At 44.1% G+C, this 23547-nt stretch overlaps 1 protein-coding gene across 2 annotated transcripts in view; it reads right to left on the bottom strand.

Moving 5' to 3' along the window:
• Positions 1-23547, bottom strand: part of ASH1L (ASH1 like histone lysine methyltransferase) — a 2936548-nt gene that overhangs the window by 2186757 nt on the left and 726244 nt on the right. For both annotated transcript variants that reach the window (XM_069650029.1, XM_069650033.1), the window contains exon 6: positions 18743-18919. In XM_069650029.1, coding sequence (XP_069506130.1) covers positions 18743-18919 — 177 coding nt within the window. The remainder of the gene's footprint in view (positions 1-18742; positions 18920-23547) is intronic.

Raw genomic sequence — 23547 nt, 5'->3', positions numbered from 1 at the left:
GGGACCTGGCCTCATGACTGAGTGGTAGCGGCTGCGGCATTGCCTGAGGGCAAAGAGGCAACTGCCCGAGCGGCCTTGGCACCTCGAGTACCTTTGTTTCCACCTCTGGCACTCTTACGATGGCCTCTTTGACAGCTAGCTCCTCTGGCTTTACTGAAGGAGTAATAGCGAAAGGAACCTCCCCTCCATTGCTGTCCCCTAGCACGAAAAGGCAGAGGTTGGCGAACTGCAGCACCCAACGATTTTGCTGCAGCTTTGGAGGTCTGCAACCTCTCAAGGCTCTCGTCAGCCTTGCTGCCAAAAAGGTGTTCACCGTCAAAAGGCATGTTGAGGAGCCGGGACAACACATCAGGAGCGAACCCAGACTTCCACAACCACGCAAACCTGCGCATTATGGTGCTCGCCGCCATGGACCGGCTGACACAATCCGCCAAGTCCAAACCCGACTGAACGGCCTCACACATAGCATCCTTGCCATCCTGAACCATAGCAAGAAAACCATCCCGTTCGTCCCCTTCGGGAATATGACCAGCCGCTAATGCAACACAGTGCCACAGAGTGTGCGTGAAACGAGACAAGGCACATATGGAGTTGGCCGCCTGAAGCACCATACCCCCCGAAGAAAACACTTTCTTCGCCCAGCCATCAAAACGTTTGTCGTCCCTATCCGGAGGGATGGTAGGATACAACGCCTGCTTTGCCAGGGCCGTAGCCGCCTGCACGACCAAACTCTCCGGGGTGGAGTGCCTAGACAAGTAGCAGGGGTAGCTACTGGCTTGACGGTATTTTCGCGACAAAGACTTGCCCACTGCCGGGAGACTCTCTCCGGAGCAGTCCAAGCCGCCACCCTTCTCTGCAGAGGCATATGAAAAGGCAAAACCGGGTCAGTGGGTGGACCGAGATCAAGGATGTCAGTGAGATCATCCTGAACGAACTCCCCTGGGGGAGCTGACCAACACAAGCACTCGGTAACTCGAGACATAAGGCGCTGATATGAAGAATCGGCATGAGTGCTAGGCTCCGGCCGACAAAACTCCACCTTGGGAGAGGTGTCCAGTCCACTGGCATCATGCAGCGACTGCCTCAGGTCATAAAACTGGCTATGGCCCGAGATAAGGTCATCTGGAACCGCAACCGGAACCAGGCCGCCATCAGAGCCTTCATCACCCTCTGAAATGTACTCCAGACGGGGAGAGGAAGACCTCTGCGGACCAAAGCAGTGCCGGACCTTAGCCATAGCCTTTCTAGGGGCAAACCCCGTGCCACGGGGCCCCTCCGACACCACCGCCTCGAAAGGCGCCAGCGTCGACAGAAAAGGCGTCGACGTCGAGCAAATCGGCATCGACGACAGCTGCAGTGCCGTCAGCATCGGCGGCGTCGAGACAGTCCTCGAAGCCGGAGCTCTGAGCGTGTCTCGACAACCTGGGCGCCGATGACCCCCTCGAAGACAACCTCGAGAGAAATCGTCGACAACCTCGGCGCCACAGGCGTCAACGTCTTCTTCGAAGACGGCACAGGATCACGCGGTCTCGAGCGCGTTGAGGTCCGGGACCTGGAACGGGCATGGCGCGAACGGCTACCCTTGTCCAAGCGGGACCTCTCCCGCGAGCCGTGCCGACCACCCGAGCCCGAAGGCGTACGGGTGGTGTCTCTCGACCGGTGCCGACCGACCCCACTCGGAGGCGCGGACGGACCGGTGCCCTGCGATTCCAGAATCGGTAGCATCTGCTTCCCGAAGGAAGCCCATTCCTCCGGTGTCGCTTGCATGGAGGGATAAGCGACCCGCCGACGGTCGGAGTCCTCGGAAGAGGACGGGGAAGGCGACCTATGCCGGCGCTTCCTGGAATGCCTAGAAGAGGCGGAGGAGTGGCGAGACCGACTCCTGGAAGGAGACCCACCGGACTTCCGACGACGACGCAGAGAGTCACCCCTCGAGTCATCGGTCGAAAGCCCCGCAGACCTCGACTTCCGGGGCTTAGACACCCAGCCTACCGACAGCTTCTTCTTGCATTCTCGCAAGGCCTTTGCAGTGAGCGACTGGCAGTCGACAGTCGTCCGTATCGTGGGCCTCCTCGAGGCACCAGAGGCAGGCGTCGTGCTAGTCCGTGACCGACATCTTGGACCCAGGGTCCCTGCAGTTCTTGAAGCCCGGACGTGGGGTCGAAGATAAGACATCGCCACGAACAGGTCTTCACAACCAACCAAACAGGTTCAACGAACCGAGAATAGAAAACAGCAACTCCAACAAGTCGAGGCGTACCGAGATTCATAAAGCGAACACGTTTGCGGAAAAAACGGAACAGAGGCTATGGGCGTCGTGCGTCCTACTCATCACATCTGGTGACGTCGGCCGTCGGAGGAGGTCCTCGGGGACGGCGCATCGATGTCATCGACGCAGACGCCAAAGATTTTCCGAAGCAGCACAGCTGTGGACATTACCAGTCATACATATGGAATACGTCGGAGGACCCAATCCCCTCGAAAGATGGTTTTACTCTAAGGACTACTTTGTCTTTATAAAAGATGGTGTGAGGAGGACCGCTAGAAAGCGCCTATAACTCAATTACCCTATGGGCTGATGTCAATGCTACAAGAAGTATTGTTTTCAAAGCAAGAAGCCTTAGAATGTAAAGGCTCAAATGGAATGCATGTGAGGAATTTCAGAACTAAGTTTAAATCCCACACGGAAACTTGAAAAGGTATTGGAGGACACACATTATTTAGACCTTTTAAGAATTGAATTATTAAAAAGCTATCTTAAAATAAGATTCTTCCTCTGAGGAGCGCTTAAAAATGGAAAGCGCTGCTAAGTATCCTTTTATCGTACCAACCTGGAGCCCCAGATTAGCCAAGTGTAATAGAAAAGATATTATTGTGGGAATATTACATTGAAACAGGTCCACATTCTTTTCTCTGCACCAGTTACTGAACTTGTTCCAACGACACCGATACAGAGATTTGGTTGCTGGACTACTGGCCGAAAGCAAAATCTCCATCATGTCTTCCGAAAGGTCCCAATCCTTATATCTCAACCTCTCAGAAGCCATGCGTAAAGGTTGAGTGTGCTGACCTCTGGATGGAGAAAATGACCTTCCTCTTGCGAGAGAAGATCCTCTCTTTTTGGAAGACATATTGGAGGGCAGATGGACATGTCCAAAAGGTCCGGGTACCATGTTCTCCTAGCCCAATACAGGGCAATTAGGATCATGGTTTTCCTTAACTTTCTCAACCTCCCGATTGCAGATCACAGGGACTTAAGGAAATGCGCACAGAAGTGGAAACTCCCAATCCACCACGAACGTGTCCCCTAGAGCTCCTCTCGGGGGAAATTCCCTTGAGCGGTACAGTTCGCACTTACGGTTGACACCAGTTGCGAATAGATCCAGTTGGGGGGTTCCCCAAAAGGTGAAGATCTCTTGAATGACTTTCTGAGCTAGCTCCCACTCGTGGGAGGCTGCTCTGCATGCTCAGAGCGTCCACCGCTGTGTTTTGCTCTCCGGCTAGATGAACTGCCGATAGAGAGATCCCTTCTTGTATTGCCCAGAACCAGAGCTGCATTGCCTCTCTGCACAGTGGTAGTGACCCTACTCCTCCTCTCTTGTTGATGTAGTAAATGGCCACTGTGTTGTCCGTCATTATCCGGACATTCTTTCCCCATACAGAGGGCAGGAAGGCCTTCAGCGCTAGTCTGATCGCCCTTGGCTGCAAAGGTTGATGTGTAGTTTAGACTCCGATGGAGACCAACACCCACTAATTGTCAACTCGTTGGTATGAGCTCCCCACCCTGTGAGTGAGGCATCCGTTACTGCTGTTATCTCTGGCCATGGTTGCCAAAAAGATTCTCCTCCGAGGATATGTGATCTGCAAGCCCACCATTGTAGATCATGCACTACTTTTGCTGGAACTTGCAATCGATCTGACATTTCCCCTGAGAATTGGGACAATTGAGTCCTGAGAGCCCATTGAAGGGATCTCGTTCTCAATCTGGCTTCTGGCACCAGGAAAATGCAAAATGCCACAAGGCCGAGCAACCTGATAAAATCGAAGGCCGGTAGATGCTGGGCATTCTGGAATTGTATTACCATCTGCAGAATGTGGTGAGCTCTCTCTTCGGGAGGCGAGGCTTTGCCCGAGCAAGTATCCAGGACTGCTCCAATAAACTGGAGTTTCTGTGATGGTATCAGGTTTGACTTTTTTAAATTCAGAGAAAACCAGGTGATCCTGGGCTTGTTCTGGAGAACGTGTCCTGATCATCCAATCGTCCAGATAGGGGTAAAATTAATCCCCGCTCTCCGGAGACTCGTTGCCACCACCGCCATCAACCTGGTGAAAACTCTTGGGGCAGAGGTCAAACCGAATGACAGAACTCAAAACTGATAGTGAGAATTGACAAACGCAAACATCAGGTACTTTCTGTGCTTGAGATGGATTGGCACATGAAAGTAAGCATCCTGAAGGTCCAATGATACCAACCAATCCTGGAGTTGAAGAGCCTGAAGGATCTGAGAAAGTATGAACATTTTGAACTTGTTCTTCCTTAGGAACTTGTTCAAGTTTCTCAAGTCCAAGATGGGTCTCAGTCCCCTGTCCTTCTTTGGAATGAGGAAATATGGGGAATACCATCCCTTGTTCCTCTTCGCTACAGGTACATGTTCTATTGCCCTTTTCTGTAGCAGGGTTAAGACTTCCAGCAACAGCAGCAGATCTTGATGTTTGACAGAGTTGTATCCCGGTGGGTGATTGAGGTTTCTTTTGACAAGGAAAGCAGTAACCTTGGGATACTGTTTCCAGTGCCCAACCATCTGAAGTAATGCCCCGCTATTCTTACAGATGCTGCGAGATCCTGCCTCCCATTGGGGTCAGGAGGGCCAAAACCTTAGAATCGTTATGCGGCAGCTGCAGCAGAGGCTGAAGGGACAGATGCCGCTGCTGGGGCAGGACTAGCACCTTTTCCTCGCCCCCGAGGAAATTTTCTTTGACCTCTCTGACTGGCCTGTCCTCTTCCTCTTCCAAATGAGGAATAAAATTGAAAGGGACGGCCTCTCCAGAAAGATGAGCCTCTTTAGGGGCGTTGTTGAGGTTGTCTTACAGCGCCACTGAGTGACTTTGCCGGCGCTCTGGAGGTCGTAGCTTCTCCAAACTTTTATCCGCCTTGCTGCCAAACAACGTCGAGCCGTCAAATGGCATATTCAGAAGCCTGGATTGCACATCCGCAGCAAAACCTGACTTTCTTAGCCACGCAAATCTACGTAGCACCGTGCTAGATGCCATGGACCTACTGATACTATAACGCTCACCTGATTCCCGCAGAGGCGCCGGTCTTGACTGGGCGAATACCGTATCTTCAAAGGTGATGTGTAACACACGGTTGGCTCTTTGGGCTGGACCTCTGTGCACTGTATGTCTGACTCGAAAAGTAAGATGTCTGCAGATAGAAAATATGGGATTAATGAACTGGGGTTATTGGGCGTCTCTCTCTTCTTCCCTTTCTCTTCTCCTGTAGAACCCCAAAGGTTAACGCTCTCACCTTAGGTAAGTGAATGCCGAGCTCTCCATCTGCCTCGGGGCAGGGTGCCGTAACCAGTTTCTTCACTGGATAAGGGTGCAGGCCTCTTGACCTCAGAGGACTGCTGTCCGTCGTTTACTGCACGAACAGTAAGTTCGGAGTATTTCAAATGTCTTTTAAAGTCTTTTGTAATGATGTCTCTTGTTTTGCAGGGTTCCGGCGATGGCGGATGACGGGCTGAAGTGAGTTGAGGATGGAACCCGTGTGAGGAATAGAAGCGCCTGGAAGCACGTAAGTAAGCGCTTGTTGCCTGCTTCACGATGCGCACTAACTGTCCTTTTATCTTGCAGGTACAAGTTCGGAGCTGCTGAAGGGTGCCGGAATACCCACTGGATTCGGCGTGGGAAGGAGTAATGGCACGTGAGTAATAAAGTTACCCAATGTCTTTAAACGCACCTTCTTTTGTCTTTCAGATGCGGGATGCAGCGCCGAAGGCCTCCGGAGCGTGCGAAGAGTTGGTAAGCTTTTGTCTTTCAGATGGCGGAATGCAGCGCGAGGCGTTGGTGACAGCCGATGGACCAGGTAAGAGAAGCGCTGTCACTGAAGACCGTAGTGCTAACCTGTTCTTTCTTGTCTTTATAGGTGTTGATGAAGACTGGATTCAGGATGGTAAGCCTTTTTCCCTTAGGCCCAGGATCAGATGCAGAAGACACGATGAGCGTTCTGCTGCAGAGGATGCAGAATAACGCAAAGCAAGATTCATCCATCAGGTGTGGTTTAAATAGCCTCCTGTAGTGCTTAGGTGTCTCCTTCCACAGCCTCGCCTAGGTAAGAAAAGAGTTCCTGCTTTCCAGAAGAGTTCCAGTGCTCTGAACCTAGGGAGTGGCTCCTGCCCCACCCAACAGGAAAAGTAGTCCCAAACAGAAGAGGATTAGAGGCTCAACTGGCAGGTAAGTAAGCAGCATGGTCTGCTGCAGGTAAGTCCACCCAAGCATTATGAGCCCGGCGCTTCCAGCGCTGGGACTGGGCATATTTATGAGCCTGGTGCCACTGGCGCCAGGACAGGGTCCAAAAGGTCCCAATTGGGACTGGTTGGCACTCGGAACCTGGGTTATGGGTCTGCTTCCAAGGGAGTTGGGCAAGTCCTGACCTTTTGGAAGCAGAGATCATGACAGATACTGTCAGCTGTATCCAAACCTGATCGAAGGCATTCTCCCGAAGCCTCTTTTCCATCCCTTATTATGGATAGGAACCCATCACGTTCCTCGCCTTCTGGGATGTTTTCTGCTGCCGCTGATATGCAGTCCCACAGGGTATATGTAAACCTTGCAAGTTACATTAGTGGATTTTAAAGCCATGCTCCCTGACGTAAAAATCTTCCTGGACCATGCATCAACCTTTTTATCATCCCTATCCGGGGAATTGTGGGGTATGCAGCATTTCTAGTAGAGGTAACTGCTTGAACTACCAGACTTTCTGGAGATGGGTGTTTACTTAAGTATTCTGGGTCAGAATTACAGTGTCTATATTTATTCACAAACATTTTGTGCCGAATTATTATTATTTTGTTAACTGCTGGAATGGCTTCAGGATGTTCCCATGCAGTATTAACCCTCCTTTGTAAGAGGACATGAAAGGGAAGTATGGGGTCTTGCTGAGGTCCTCCTGAAAGGATATCATGTCATCATCTTGATAGGTGAATTTCGACCCCACCCCATGAATTCAGTAACTCCACTCATTAATTTTCTATAGCCCGCATCAGCATGTTCTGCTGGGTCAGGTTTTTCAAATTCATATTCTGGAGAGGTATCCAGACCACTTGCTGATTGTAAGCATTCATGTAGTTCTTGTATTTTAGATTGAGGGTCAACTAACTCCTCAGGGGATGGTCTTGTGCAAGATTTAACACCAGCAGGAGAAACCTCTTCATCTGCTGATGACTCTCCTCCATATAGGGATTACATGGTCCTAAAGAAATCATGTCTACTCTCAGGATGAAAAACCTTTTCAGATGGTATAGGTTGTAACATTGGTATAGGCATGGGCGTCAACAAAAACGTTGATGTTGTAGCAACAACCTTCGATATTGTCGAGGTAGCTTTCGATGCCCTGAAAGGAATCGTCGATGGAATTGTCGAGACCATCGACACTGTCGAAGGAGCCTTTCAAACTGTCAACTGTACACTCGACGTGACCTTTTCAGGTTGAGTCGTCGACGTCTTGTGCTCTATTGTCTTCAATGGCTTCGAGGGTGTTTGATATAGACCTCGATGACGCATGAGAGTCTGACGCCATTTTCTTTCCTTCTACCTCCAGTTTATGCACCGGTAGGCTTTTTCCATGAGGTGTTTGGTTAGACTCCCTGGATGACACCCTTGACAATTTTTTGGCAGATTTTCTTATTTTAGATCTTCCCCTGTCACCTTTCTTGTGAGCAGGGTCATGGTCTTCGTTAGAATTTTTTGATGGGGGGTCTAGGCTGCGTTCCCAACATTTTTTAACATAGAAGCCCTAAATGCTTACCATTTTCTCAGGGAGTCATGTCTTGAAGGACATGTTATAACTTACTCAGATGACGTTGAGGAAGCAGAAGAGTGAGACCGATGATGTCTTTTTTCCGCCTTTTTGGAGGACGAAGAAGAGGACTTCCCGGATCTGCTCCTCAACCTATATTTTTTATGGTGTTTTACCGAAGACTCAGCTGAGTCTTTTCCACCCTTCGAAGAAGACTTCGATGAACCCTCCCCCATCGCCAGTTTACCTCTCCATTCTTTTAAGGCCTTATGGGTCATCGACTGACAAGAACCGCAGTCATCAATACGGTGTTCGGAACCGAGGCACCAGAGGCAATTTTTATGGGGATCAGTCAGCGACATCTTCCCACATTTCTGGCATTTCTTGAATCCAGTGTAGAAGGGTTTGATGAAGACAACATTATTTCTCACGAAACTGAAGCGCCGTTTGTAATGATCTGAAGCGAAGCTAACGGAAAAATGGAACTGAGGCCAACGGGCGCGCTCGAGGCATTTATACAGCGGATGATGGTGTTCGACGGATGCCGTCGAGGCACATCGACACTGCGGCCTCGAGTGGAGCCCCTTCTAGTGGGGAGAGAGAAAAAAAAATTCCAAATCAGCAAAGCTGAAGGTAAGGATATATCTAAGATGAGGAATACGTGGGAGGACACAATCCATTCGAATCTGACTGACTGGTATGGTCCTTGAGAGACCCAGGAGAAGTTCCAGGCATCCCGTGATTTGTAAAACGATGAGCAAGAGGCGACACCAACAAATTTAGTCCGACGATGGCTATGGTGGGGGCGCTCACATGTCTGGTATCAAGCGAAGCCCTCCTTTATTCTAAAGGGCCTATTTGACCTTTGAGGTATCAATTGAGCTCATGTTAACAACCAGATGCTCATCATGTGATTAGGCCCAGGGAAGGTAACATTCTAGGAGGCCTGACAATCAGGTAGCAGGAACTCAAGGTGACAGAGTAGGGGAGCACGTGCTAGAGGCTGGGGTAGATTAGGATGTGACCTATCGGTCGAGGGACTATAGGGGACAGGTAATATGTATATATGTGGTAGCCAAGGAGGGTAGGAGATGAATATATACAGAGTGCTTTGATGTCTCTCTTTATAAAGTCATGCTTGCTTGGAACTAATAGAGCTCTGTGTCGATTTGATTCTACGGGACTATGTCACCTCGTTCCTTTTTTGTGTACAAAATACATGTTTTTCCATGCAAAAGGGTGCACAGAGTTTTTTCCATTCAGGGATAGTTTTTTCATGTCTGGTGGTCTGGATGTCTGCCTTGCAATATGTACCAAACTACTACTACTCAATTGCATGATCCCGACAATCATCTGCCTGCTCACTTTTCATTATTACCTAAATTTACATTGGTTTTGACCAGTGCAGATTGTCTTTCTATACCATCGAGTAACCAGATTAGCTTTTCATTAGTATGTGTGGGTGAAAATAGCCCTCTAGCACCTTCCTCTGATGTTGCTGCAATGTCTCCTGCCGCTACTCTTGCCTACATCCCCAAGTTATTCTCCACAGGTTTCTTCCCTCCCCCCACTGCCAGCCTCTTCATCGTTCGTGTCCCATCATCTTCTACAAGGTCCGTGCCACTGAAATGGAAAACTGATTACATACACATTTCAGTTTCTGGTGACATCTCTTCATGTTCTACAGGCACTCGGGTGGATCAGAAAAGGAAGGAGGTTTGGTGAGGGTTTGTTAGTGGGACGGAGAGGGATACCGCAAGAGAGCTTTATGCTGCACTGTTGGTAGCTTTAGTTTGGAAAAAACAGTCACTGTGTATTGGGTTTGCTTCTAGATGGTATGGTTTAGGTTTTTTGGTGTGTGTGGGTCCATATGGGATTGTTGTGTGTCTGTGGCGTAGGGCTGGAGGTTTAGTGTGTTGGGTTGAGTTGAGTTATATACAGAGGGGGCGGAGTGCAGTTTGCGGTGTGATTTCCAGTTTGTGCTGTGGAAGGGGTGCATGTTGTATTTTGCGGTTGAGCAGAGTTTGTAGGAAAGTTAAATGTTTAGTAAGGTTAGTAGTGAAGGTCTGTGCGTTCTTGTAAGTTCCATTTTTTTGATTAGGCAGAATTCCTCATTGTGTCAATATTATACTTTCCTTACGTTGGCCCAGTCCAGTTTATTTTGGTTTGTTATTGTTTTAGAATTAATTATGGTGAATTTCCTATTTCTGCGGTCAGAGTTTCTTTTTCTAAGAGTTAAAGAGACACATTTTTAGTAGTTTTCAGATTTTTAGATTTTCTTCTGTTCTTAGTTCCTTGAGTAGTGAGTTTCTAAAGTTTTGCTGAGTTGCAAGAGAACACTAATCAGCCATATTTCAGTTTCAGTATTGCTTTGGTTCAAGGCGTATGTCATTGCTGGATCTGAGTGGAACATGGTGAACCCAAGTATTTGCCAGGCCTGCTTAATGTAATTGCATTCAAACAATAACCCTATTGCACCACCTTACCTCCCATGCCCCGAGTACCTCTACATGCATGTACATGGTAGACAGATGTGATATCAGTCTCTCCCTACAGGCATGCTGCCCAGTCGCAAATGGGATCTCTTCATCCCATGATTCAATGGTAGCTGTGGTTTTCACATTGAATTAAATGGCTGTGAATTTGTCCACTTGCGGGGGGGGAAGAAAAAAGAAGAAGAAGAGAGAAGAAGAGAGAAGAAGAGAGAAGAGAGAGAAGAGAGAGAAGAGAGAGAAGAGAGAGAAGAGAGAGAAGAGAGAGAAGAGAGAGAAGAGAGAGAAGAGAGAGAAGAGAGAGAAGAGAGAGAAGAGATGAAAAAAAAAGAAAAAGAAGAAGAAATAAGAGTGCTCTTCAACATTTAAGGCTCTACAAAACAGCAGATGCCTCAAAATTGCACATGTTAAGATTACAATTATCGCAGGAGTATGCAAGTAACTCCAAGTAATTATTATTTTTTTTTTTTATTGGTTTATAAAAAACCTTTAAAAGAAGTAACATTACATTTGATTACTCGTTTAAAAAGATATCATAATTGACCAATAAGCAGGTGAAGACAGAGAATTTCACAGAGTAAGGAATATAAACAATATAAACGATAGAAGTCATAAGTAAATAGAAAAAATAAACACTTAATTGGACAAAATGTATCACACAGCATGTTGGCTAATATTTACATCCATTTTCATGTGATTTTGCTAGTTCATCTTCAATGTTTTTAAGGAGAAATGTCAAGGCATGTGTTAGTTTATTATTAGCCTCTGTGAAACATTCCATCCACCATTCTTCCATGGTTTGAAGAGGTTTATTTGCCACAATTGTATTAAGCAGTGTCATTCTTCTCGTAGAGAAAGCTTTACAGGTTAAAACCAGATGTTTGATATTCTCTTCAAAATGGTCACAGAATCTGCAGTTCGGGTTCAGTTTCTCATATTTAGGCCATCGTCTAATTACCTCTTTTGTCTTGAATTGATTTAGCCTGAATTTCATAAGCAGAATTCTCTTCTGTTTGTCCGGACATTTTTCAAGATATTTATAGATTGAATTATAAGCTTTTCCTTCTGGGGGAACATTTTTCATAAGCGAGTATTTGGCTCTGTCTGTGCAGGTGTTGATCCAATCAATTTCAAATAGTTTTTTTTTACAGCATCTGGATTTTCCATCAGAGTGATCGCATCGCTTTTTATATCCATTTGGATCTGATGACATTGATTTAACCAGGCTGAAAAAATAGCTTTTTTCGATTGATTGTCGGCCAAATTATGAAGAATTTTCATTTGCGGTGCGCCATTTGGCAGGATTATCTTACGAAAGATTGACAGAGTATTCCATGTGACTTTTGCATTTATTGAAATCAGCCCCAATTCGTATCTTACTACAACTGCCGGCAATCCTCTACCGACTTTCAGAATTCTGCCCCAAAACATGTTTTCAAGTGTATCCCACAAACTTGCGGGGCATCCAAACGCAGTTTCAGCACCATAGATTATCGCAGGCACCGCTTTTTGTTTGTAGAACTTTAAGGTTGGAATCAATGAGAACTTGCCATATTTTTTGTCTAAGGCCATAGCTTGGGCGCTTAATTGACGACATTTTGATTTAGTTTTCTCAACCCAAGTATGGTCATTTATGTTGGAATTTAACCACATACCTAGGTATTTTACCTGTTTTACCTCTTGGAGTATTTCGCCGTTAAGGCACCAGTTGAAATTCTTGGATGTACCTTTAGTCAGGTTTTGAAGTGTTAAGATGACAGATTTACTCGAATTTATCTGTAGACCATTATCTTGGACATATTTTTCTAACACATGTAATTTCCGTTGTAGTCCAATGGGTGTAAGGTCCATTAGGACAAGGTCATCAGCATACAGGACCCCATTTAGAGGAGTGTCAATTATCTTGGGGTCAAATCCTTTGGCTTTCCCAAGTGCATCCCCAATGTCAGAGATGAAAGCATTGAATAATATTGCCGCTAGAGGACACCCTTGTTTAACTCCGCAGTAAGTGTGAATGGGTTTTGATAGAGTGCCGTTTGCGTCTAACCGAATATAGATTTTAGTATCGGTATGCAAATCCTTGATGGCATGTAACAGGCTATTTGGACAATTCCAGCTTTTTGAAATTTTGTCCAAAGGGTTTCCCTATCTATGCTATCGAAAGCATGAGATAGGTCAACGAATGCAAGGTACACTTTTGATTTTTTCATAATCATGTCCATTTTTATTAAGTTAATGAGTATTAAATTTAGGCAACAGCCAACACCCTTCACAAATCCACTTTGTCTGGCGTCAATATGATTGGTTAACATTAGCCAATCCATCAGTCTATGTTGGAGTTGTGTTGCATAAACCTTACCCAATACATCTAACAAGGCAATAGGCCTATAATCCATTGGGTTTGATCGATTGCCCTTTTTGAATATTGGGACAACAATGGCTTTTTTCCATGACACTGGGGTGATACCTTCCATAGCGATTTTATCAAACAGAACCTTACAAAACTCAGCCCAGGCATCCGGATCAGATTTTAACATGGCATTTGTTAAGCCATCCGGGCCAGGCGCTCGAGAATTGGAAAGTTTTTTGATGTCTAACAAGATTTCCGCCTGATCAAACTGAATATCCCAAGGAGAGAGTGCAGGTAATGGAGGATCAGGTGTGCTACCCTTTTTTGAGAACAGGATTGAAAAATGCTCAATCCATTTTTGTTCAGTGACCATGTTTTTATTCAATGCTGTTGGTATTCCAGATTGGTTATTAATAATTGACCAAAAATCTGCAGAGTTTTTCTCTTTCATAGAATTCATTATTTGTTCAGCAACATGTTGTTCTGTTAAAGCACGATGTGCTATCAACCAGTTTTTATAGTTTTGTTTGATCTTTTTTCTCTTCTTTAGAGCATCCATGTGGCTGTCATTTTTTAGTTGGCGTAGAGCCTTGCGCATTTCTCTCTTTCTCATGACGATTTCAGGATTGTAAGTATGTGAGTATTTTTGGGACTGAATACCATTTGGGTTTCTAGAAATCTTATACTGTTCTAATAGGGGAGTGTAATCTACGCCTAACAGGTCAATTTGTTTCTCATAATCTTTTTTCAATATATTCACATGATGTGAATTAAGTTTTAATCTATTGCCGCTATTGTTGGGAATTATTTTCCAATTCCATGTTGTAGAGGATAATTGTGGTGGCATTTCAAGATGTGCTATGATCATATTGTGATCGCTGACTTGTGTATTAAGGACTTAGAAATCTAAAATACGAGGTGATAAATTTTCAGATACAAAGATGTAATCCAGGATGGAGTTCTGTTCCTTTCTTTGCCAGGTAGATTTGGCAGGTATGTCTCCCTCGACATTACCATTCAGTCTGGAGATTCTCCTTAAAGTCAGTTCTTCGGACCATTTTTGTATCAAATCCTGTTTCCTTGGAAGATAATTCTTGCTTCTTTCCATAAGATCTAAATTGAAGTCTCCACATATGATCAGGCCAGCACTGGTGTCTTTAATCATTAATTCGTCAATTGTATCCATAATATGTTCAACAAAGGACGATGTTCCAGCTTTACTATGATGCCAATATAAATTAATGACAAAAAGTGTCAGATGTTTATTGTCATCATTAGTGTTCCTTTTGATGGTAACAACTTGAATGTAGGATATGTTGTTATATTCCATCAGCCTACAACCAGAGGCTTTTTTTACAAGAGTTAAAATGCCTGCGCTTGGACGTCCTTTTATCCCTTTAATAGCAGGGTTAAGTGCTATTTCATAATCCTCTGCGATTGGGCAGATATCCAGCCAAGTTTCTTGAAGGCATATTATATCTATCTCATTCATCCAGTTTTCTTTGAAGTTATATAAATGGGTAAAGCCTCTTGTATTCCACGAGCCAATGGTTAGGCTAGCATTTTTCGGTTTCAGTAAGCATTAACTTCGGTTATTATCTGCTAAGGTTGCTGCTAGCCAGTTCCACTCATTATGAGATACCCGATTCATTTCGCTTCCTTTTTTTTGTGGTATTTGGTGAGTGTTTTTTACTGTAATTCGGATTAACTCAGATTGTTTTGTTTTTTGATTATTGAGCTGTTCATTTCGAAGTAGGTTAAATGGTTTATATTCTGCCTTCCAACTTTCATCATCAATTATTTGCGAGTTTGATTGCTTTTCATTTGGAGCTTCCTTTCGGTGACATTCTGTCAAAGGTACCACATCATTTGGTTTTTTAGTCATGATGGAACTATCTACTTCTACAATGTCAAAACCACAGGGTAGTAGAGCTGCAGCACCTTGCAGTAGAGTTTCACAGACAAGTCTAGAATTTACATGTAAGAACACTCTGTCCAATACGGTATCATCCTTAAATTCTACAGCCTGGATGTCACTAGACTCAATGGTGCGTAGCACAGGGACGTGATGGAACAGACTTAACACATTTTTCCTATTCATTATGAGTCCATCCTTAATATTCAGAATTCGTTCTAGACTTAGGCAGTATTTTGCCTTTATTTTGTTGATATTGTTTTTCTCGCCATTAGTATAGACATTTCTTTTTTGAACTTTAGGGAGGTCTTCTTTCCCTTTACGGAAATCACGATCTGCAGTTGCATTAGTCATCACACTTTTATTTATTGGAGAGAAGTTGTCCTCTATCAGTGTTCTTTCTGCGTCTGCTGGTTTGTAGTTCAAAGCGATATTCTTTTTTAAAGAGATGTTATCTTGGCTTACAAACATGGATGTGAGTTTTTTCCTTTTTTCATCTAAGGTTCTAAACGGGCTGACTGTTTCTTTGTAAAAGTTAGTGATGGGTTTTTTGGTTCAGACACCCACTCACAAAGTCGCTCAGATGTCAATTCCTCTCCTTTTTTTGTTGGTTCAATGGATTCTGTCGATGTTTTAATCTGAGTCAAATTAATCTCTTCATTTTCTTTATCACATTCCGTTTTTTTGACTTCCTGTGGATCTTCGTACGTTGAGAGATTCATTAAAGTCTCGATGTCGGCTGCTTCATCCTCCGTTATAGTGTGGTGATCAGTGTTGTGAAGTATGGATGTTGCATTTTGTATTTCAAGATCTCGGGGTGGCTCCGAGATATTTTTCAAAGTATCGCAATTGTTAGATGATACATTAACAGTGACTGATTTCAAATTTCTTAAGAAGGCTCGTGCCCCATTTGTTATTTTCACTCTTTTTTGATTTTTAGATTTCGTTTTTTGCTGGACTCCTTTTGGGACTTGTTTTAGGCTGTTTTTTCCAAATATATCATAAAGAGCCTTGGGAGCTTCTATGTTATTTTCTTGTTGATCTTTAATCTCACTTGATATATCTTTATCCATTATTTTTGTTTTATCATTTATTACATTTTTAGTGGCATGATCTTCATTTGCGCTAGCTTTAGCACTTGTTTTAGACCGATTTTCGCTAACATTTTGTTCATCAATTATTACTATTGTTTCAATTAAATCTTTCGTTTGAGGATTTTCACAGCTTTCATTGTTTTTATTTTCGTTCTGTGTAGATTGTAGTGTACAAGTACACTCTTCTGGTGATACATTCAAAGTCTTTTTAGGTCTGTCCAGGCTTTTCTCTTGCGAACCATCCACTAAAATTTCGCGCTCAGCCCTGGGTGCAATAAATGATTCTTCTGACATCGGTTGGCATACTTCCCAGATTTTTCCTTTATCTTTTTCTACAAGCACTATGATAGTTGCTTTAACTTTTTTCAGCAGAGAGGGGTCATTCTTTTTACATACCTGTTCAGTGTTTCCGCACTCCAAAATCGGATGCTCTGTTGACAGACAATATTTCTCCAAAGTAGAAGTATTACGACAGTTATCTATACTAGAAATGTTATAGGCACCATCCTTTGAGGCAGGAATGTGAGGTTTATTAAAAAGCTTCAGCGCTTCTCGGGCAACTTCAGCTATTAATTTTTATCCTCACGTGAATTGTGATTAGCGTCTAAGATTAATTTTAGGAAGTTGGCATTTTGAGTCTTTTCTTGTTTTTGGTTATCCTGACTTCTTTGTTGTTCAGTTACCATATTTGCAACTTTGGTGTTTAGCAAAGCTATTAGCGTGGTTAAATCTTTAATGTTTCCATCCAATTGTTCATATAATTTAAGGTACGGAGAGAGTACGATATTCATGGAGGATATAACCGTTGTTTGAATGTCAGATATATTTAGTACAGGAACGCCCTTATCTTTTTTTGAGTAAGACGCCTTATTTTTCCCACATCCACGTCTTATTTTTGGAAACGGTCTTTCCATTAGAGACGAATCATCAGTATCAGAGGAAGAGGAAGTCGATGATACAGATGAAATATTTCTATTCTCGTTTACAAGGATCGAAGTTTCGCTTGGTCCTTTCCAATGCGTTTGATTTTTGTTTTCAATTGTTGTAAATCTTATTGGTGAATGAGGTCTATGTGACTGTTGTAGAGATCTTGTTTGTGAGCAGGCTATGTCGTCTGAAAAGCTATTTCTGCCTCTTTTCCTTTTGTGTGCAGGACTACGAGTTGTCATAGATGTATTGAGATCTGCCGGTAGATTGTTTCTTGTTTCAAAGTTTTCCGTATATGCATCATCATGAGATATCAACTGCGTCATATCACCCCTTATCTTTGAAGTGGAAGTGCATTTTTGTTTATTGTTGATCCGATTGTTGAAGTCCAGATTCATTTTTAATAAGTCTTTCAGAAGTTTATCAGCCACGCTAATTGAATCCCTTCTTTCATAGGTCACTGTGTCTTGCCTTTTGATAAGAGGTTGTTGTTCCAATATATTACAATTGCCGAATTGGGGTTGTTCATTGTCACTTATTTGTGATGACGTTTTTCTAGTTGCGTGGCCTGTTTTAGGACTAAGTTTGACATGAGTCCGCTCACTACACAATACCTCTCGAGACGGAGGCAAGGTATGCACGTTATTATCTTCATTTGTACATTGGACAATTTTTGCAGCTAAGTCACGTAATTGAGGAAAGATCTCTGCTGGTACCATTTTGTTTCCATCCATATTTCCATCAATCAGAAACTCAGAGCATGAGTAGTATTTGCATTCTCGGGGACCATCTTTAGTGGCAGTGCTAGGTTCAGACACAGAGCCAGTAGTAAATGGAGACTTATTTATTATAGTTGTTGTAGTTGTTTTAGATATTTTGCTTTGAATTTCAGTTTCAATTCGCTTTTCAGTTTCAGTTTTAGTTTCAGTAATGAAGCAATCATTATCACCTTCGTCAATAGAGTTATTAGCTTGTTCAGTTTCATTTTCAATTTCAGTACCATTCTCAAGCTGTTTAGGTTCGCAACACGCGCAGCACTCAATCACCTCGCCAATTCCATCAAACTCGCCATTCTCACAACACTCATGCATACGCTTCTGCATACACTCCTGCATACACTCCTGCATACAAGTCTCGGTACTACAGCTGGCCGATAAATGCATTTTAGAAGCATTTAATGATTCGGCAATATTTAAGGCTGATGTTGCATTGACTATGTCATTTTTATCTGTATTTATTATGTATGTAGAAGCTTTTCTTCTTACCGCGGGATTGGTAGAGCTGCCTCCACCTCGGCGTAGGCCTGACCGGTTCTGAGGCACGTCCATTATATCATTGTTTTCCATCATATTAGTTACAAAAACCCTGCACTTTCTTAGAATGCAAGTAGGAAAGTCGCAAGAAGAGAAAGAAAAAAAAAAAAAAACACCAGCACACCAGCAGGGTCAACGGAACCAAGGGACCAAAGGCACCAAAGACACTCAAGACTCAGTGCCGACTCCGCGCCGCTCCGCGGGTGCACTGGGTTTTTGAAGGAATAGCTCCGCCTCCGCCTCCTGGCTGGCAGTGAGCTAGATGAGGGACTCCAAATAGTAGCAGCAAAACGAAAAGCACAGTTTCTCCCCAAGACACTCAAGACTCAGTGCCGACTCCAAGTAATTAATCGGGAGCAAGGTAGTTGATTTGGGCTGTATTTCACAACCTTACTATCTGTCAGCCATGTATTTTGAGAGGGTTAAGGCTTGGACATTAAGCAGCCTTTCCTCACTGAATGACAAAGCTCTGCAAAGGTCACAGCAAGTGTGATCATTTCAATTACATTTAAAGACTTCCAAACATTATCGCTTATGCACTTTTCACAGTCCTATTAAATGTTTTACTGCAAACATTTGTATGAAATAATTTACTACTGAATTAAATGAGCTGTTCACAGATTACACTTACTCTGTTGTTTTGTACACATCTGAGTAGAGTCCTGCCTTTTGGTACTTCTTCTTTGGGGGCCGTGAAGGTTTTTTGTCACGCTGAATACGAGCAGGTAAAAGCTGCAATTTAGTTTCCGACTGCTGTTTCCAGATGGCATCTGTGTGGCTGGGTGGCTCAGCTACAATCTCAGAAAAGCTGAAAGAAGGTTTAAATAGACCTGTCAATTAAAACATTTTCCAGCAACACAGCAAAACATCCCGGAAAAAAAATGCATTCTGCATTTAGAAAAATGGCCTGTAATGACTATGAGCAAATATCACTATAAGAAAGAAAACCGAGTAACAAGCAGCATTAAGGATTTATTATTGCTGAGACCAATAGACTGAGGAGAGGACTTTGAGGTAGTAGTTCATTCAGTATGCTTTTCTTAAAGCTTAAAGGATTCCTCCAAATGATAGAAGAGTCTTGGTTTGTTGGTATCAGGAAACCCCTTGGAAAAAATAAAAAACATTTTCAAATAAATATCAGATGGCAAGCACATTGGAAAGGGAATGTCACAGGGAAACTAGTTATGATTGTTTCTTCGCAACCCATTGAACTTACATTTTCTCTGTCCTTCAATTGCTTCACTATGCTAAGACTTGCAATACGGGTATCCAGAAACCAGTTTCTTTGTTCAGTAGTTTCTTTACGATTAACATTTTGGTGTTCATGGGTGAGACCTGAAGGGAATTTCTGGGCAAGAAACGAAAGGATGGGAGACTAAACAAACGGGGGATCAAAATGTTTGACATTTGCTTCAACTTGGTTCTCTTTTTTCAGGATTGTAGTATTACGCACATCCTTTTTCTAGGTCAGGGATGCTGCCCTGTGTAGGTCAAACAGCCATTCAATGTTACTAACATTTTATAGTGGTTCAGAGAACTAATTTCCTGGTCTGGGACTTTTGGTATTAATCAGCAACGCCTTGGTACCCTTAGGTCATCTGACTGGGGAACGTTCACATTCCCACCTTGGCTGGGAATTCTGGTGCCACTTTTTAATGTAAAGGCTGCACTAGGATTTTAGCATTAGCCTTCACTGCTCCCTTTTCTCTACCTCCGACTGTGCCTGCCCCCATCAGCTCTGGAGCACCTTTCTGGACAAGCTCTTCCAGAAGACTCCCTCTGTTGTCCCGGTGCTCACTTTCCTGTTCTTACCTCTTGCTCTTCCTCTCCCAAAAACTCCCAAAACCAAAAACTCTGTTACTGTCATGTCTCAAAAGCCTACCTCTGTCCCCAAAACTTACAACTTAAACCAACGGTGCAAGGATGATCTCTACCCAAAAGTAAAGTGCTCATGGTAGTTCCAACAAACAGAAAATATTCCAGTCTCTCAGGTAATCAAAACTGAAGAAATAAACAATTTTCATAAGTATAGGATGCCAAGGCTAGGGTTATACTCCTTTCCCATAGACTACAACTACTTGTTTACGTTTTGGGCTACTCAGCCCTGCATCCCTTTAGGTAAATGTCACTAGGTAATTCACAAGGATATAGTTCTTGTATTCACAGTTCCTTATCCCACCAACTTGGCACACTTCCCAACCAAGTGTAGGATTATATACTGTTAGGTTCCAGGGTTCTTGTCCCTCTTATTCACCAATCTCTCATGTGGGTGCGGGTCCAGAATCGCAATATTCTGGAGGTGCTCGATTTCCTCTCCTGCCAAGCAACTGTCCTCTCATGGACTATCTTATTCTCGCAGGGTCCCAGACTCTCTTACTCCTCGTTACTGTAGGCTATTGCCTTTCACATGGGTGCAGATCCCAGACACGCAGTGCAGCATTGTATCCGCTTGGTTTACTCCCATGCCAAGCATACAACTCTTCCTTGTTTGCTCCTTTTTCAATCAGGGTCCAAGGCGCTCTTATTCTCAGCTTCTCATATGGGTGTGGGTCCAAGACTCACAATTCTTTGCCCAATTTGTTTGGTTCACTCTCCTGCCAAACATATGATTCTTCCATTTTGCTTATGGTCTGGGTCGAAGACCCTCTTATACTTTTATTTCCATATGGTTGCGGGGTCCCAGACTCGCAATGTCCTTTCAGGGTCCCACACCCTCTTTCTCCTCAGGGGGTCACAGACCATTTGGTTCCAATTTCTATTTTAACCCCCTTGTTTCCCTGGGCTTCTAACCCCTTTCGGGTAACCCAAGTCCCTGTTTGTTTCTTCGTTGCAGGTACCAATGTTTCCCCAGCGGCTGTGTTGCTTCGAGGTTCGGGTAAGCGGTGCGGTCTGCAGCAGCTCTGCAGTCGTATGACTGCACAAGTGCATCCTTCCTAGCAAGTGCTTTGCCATGGCCTGAGGCGCCCAGAGGTTTGTCTCAGCATCAGCCCAAGAGGTCCTTCTAGCTCGGACCTGGCTCTGGTTCTCTTCCGTTCATGGCTTCCCTGTAGGTTCCAGTCTGCTCGCCAAATGAACGGTTCCTGCAGTTCCTCTTTGGAGTATTGTTCCACTCTAGCATCCCAGCTGAATTGCTTTTGAACTTCTGCGCTGGATTGTTGCATTTGTTTGAGCCAATGACTTTCCGTGAGAAGCTAGACCGCTCACTCTAGTTCTCTAGAGTAATCCTTGGAAAATCAGTTATCTTCTTCGCAGTACAGCTTTTAAAACCAGATGCAAGGTACTTGGTATTATTTGGTACTTCAGTCTTGTCAAGTGTATTAGGTTGAGAGATTTGGCAGCAGAACACATTGGCTCCATCTAAAGAGGGGGGAGGAGAACCTGGCACTGGAGAAGGGGATGGGTGTATTAAAGCAGGGGCATAAAGCGCTCCTTGACAATAGCCATTGACAATTTCGTAGCAGGCTTCCTTCCCCATTTGATACTCCTTTTTGTCACGGTTGCATCTAATACGGAGTAAGTCCAGACAGAACCAACATTCATTTGCAACTTTGTAGGATAGTCTGGCAAGAGTTTTAGACCCAACATGGATTATATATTCCCATGTATGTCATTACAAATGGGCGAGCTACTTTCACTGACGCTGCCGCATTGATTTACTACAGTTATTTATCGCTCACCTGCCATCTTAAGGAATTGTCAACTTGGCTAAGGTATGGTGGGTTTCTTCCTGCTTCATGTGCAAAGTCATGTGTGTAAGATAATTTGTGACTTGTGGCACAACTAGAGGTTATTTACCCTAGTTTATGTTGTGTCTTTGCATGCTATGTTTTGACTGCATCTTCAAGTGAAAAATCACGATGGCTTTTATCCCCGTGGCAACTTAAAGTAGAGGATCATGAATAGCCTTCTCCCATTATATATATTTAGTAATATATAACAGGAATGGTTGACTGACTGCTAACCAGGGTGAATGATTTTTAAATATTTATCTGTTTTTGTGTTTTGTCAGAACTAGCAGGGAGCAACCGGTGTACCTGGATATACATACCCTCAATGAAATGATTAATTGGGCAGCATCCCAGTGGAATATTTTAGGTCCTGAAGAAGATGGTCATCATTGCACTTGTTCTAGATGACACTTCTATTGGAACTATTCCAAGGGAATCGGTAAATTAGATAACTGAGAATTAAAAAGGAACATCATTTAATTGGGTGTTCCTTAACCACCCTCGAGTATACCAGGTTTTTGTTACTGTGACCTATTGGCACAGATTTGCATATCCAATGTTTACACTGCTTGCACTGTATGCAAATTGGCACAATGCAGGTACGCTTGCATGTACTTTATTCGATTTACTGTATAGAGTGGTGTTCTTGCAATTCCTGCATATCGGTTGGCAGCTTAAAACTTGCTACATGATACATATTTGATCTTGGTTTCCGAGATTAGCAAAGCTTGCATTTACTTGTTTTAATATATGTGGCTATTAAACATTTTGGGTTCAAAAGATGATCAAAAGGTCAGTCCATGATTCCTGTTCACGATTCAACATAGGATTGAGTCTTCAAACTGAAACTATTTAATTAATTGTTATAATTTCCCTCGAGGCATCACTTTCTGATTGTACTGATGTTCTCCCCAGGTCTCTGAGGTTAAGGGGGTAACCCACACATAGGGCCTCATAACGGGTCAGACGGTAACCCAGCCGGTGCTACCGGTGAGTTGCGCCAGACCCGTAATATTTTACCAGCACCCGACTTCCCGGTGCCATCAGCTCATTACGAGTCAGGCGGCCCGGGAAGTCGGGCGCCGTCATATTTTAGGTCCCCATTCCCATAGAGTCCTATGGGCTCTATGAGAATGGGGACATGGAAGCACTGCACTGTTGCTGACGGTACCAGTACTTCCGTGACCAGTCTGCTTACCCTGTGCGCTGTGCCTGGCAGGGTCAGACCTGTCTGGCACAGAGGCCATGGCAGGCAGACTCAGTTTGCCAATCCGGAAACAAGGGTGCCAGTAAGCTTACCAGCACCTTTGTTTCTGGACCGGCAAACTCCTAATGAGGCCCTATCGTTTTTGGAATCCTCCTTTGATACACAACCCCCAGCGGAACTATTGTACTGTGGACGTACCGCCCTGACCCCATGGGAGAAGGGACGACATCCTCAGATTTGTCACATGAAGCTCTGGCTAAATCCATCAGATGTTAATTCTCAATATAGTCGACATAATGGCCATTTCCATGTGCAAATTGACAACAGAGATAGTGGATACCTCAGGTTCTTGGTGGGTAGGAGCACTGTTAGGCAGAAACCTGTGCAGTTCCCTTAGGGACCACTGCAAAAGATTTAGGACTACAGGTGGTTGGCAGTAAACCCAATTGGTAGCAGTCTGTACCACCCAGATTTACCTGGTAGCTGTGACTGAGCAGTCAG

The sequence above is a fragment of the Ambystoma mexicanum genome, chromosome 1p (genome assembly GCF_040938575.1).
Source record: "Ambystoma mexicanum isolate Mex_15411 chromosome 1p, UKY_AmexF1_1, whole genome shotgun sequence".
Taxonomy (NCBI): Eukaryota; Metazoa; Chordata; class Amphibia; order Caudata; family Ambystomatidae; genus Ambystoma; species Ambystoma mexicanum.
Note: the sequence above shows the minus strand (reverse complement) of the source record. Positions and strands in the feature narration are given on the sequence as shown.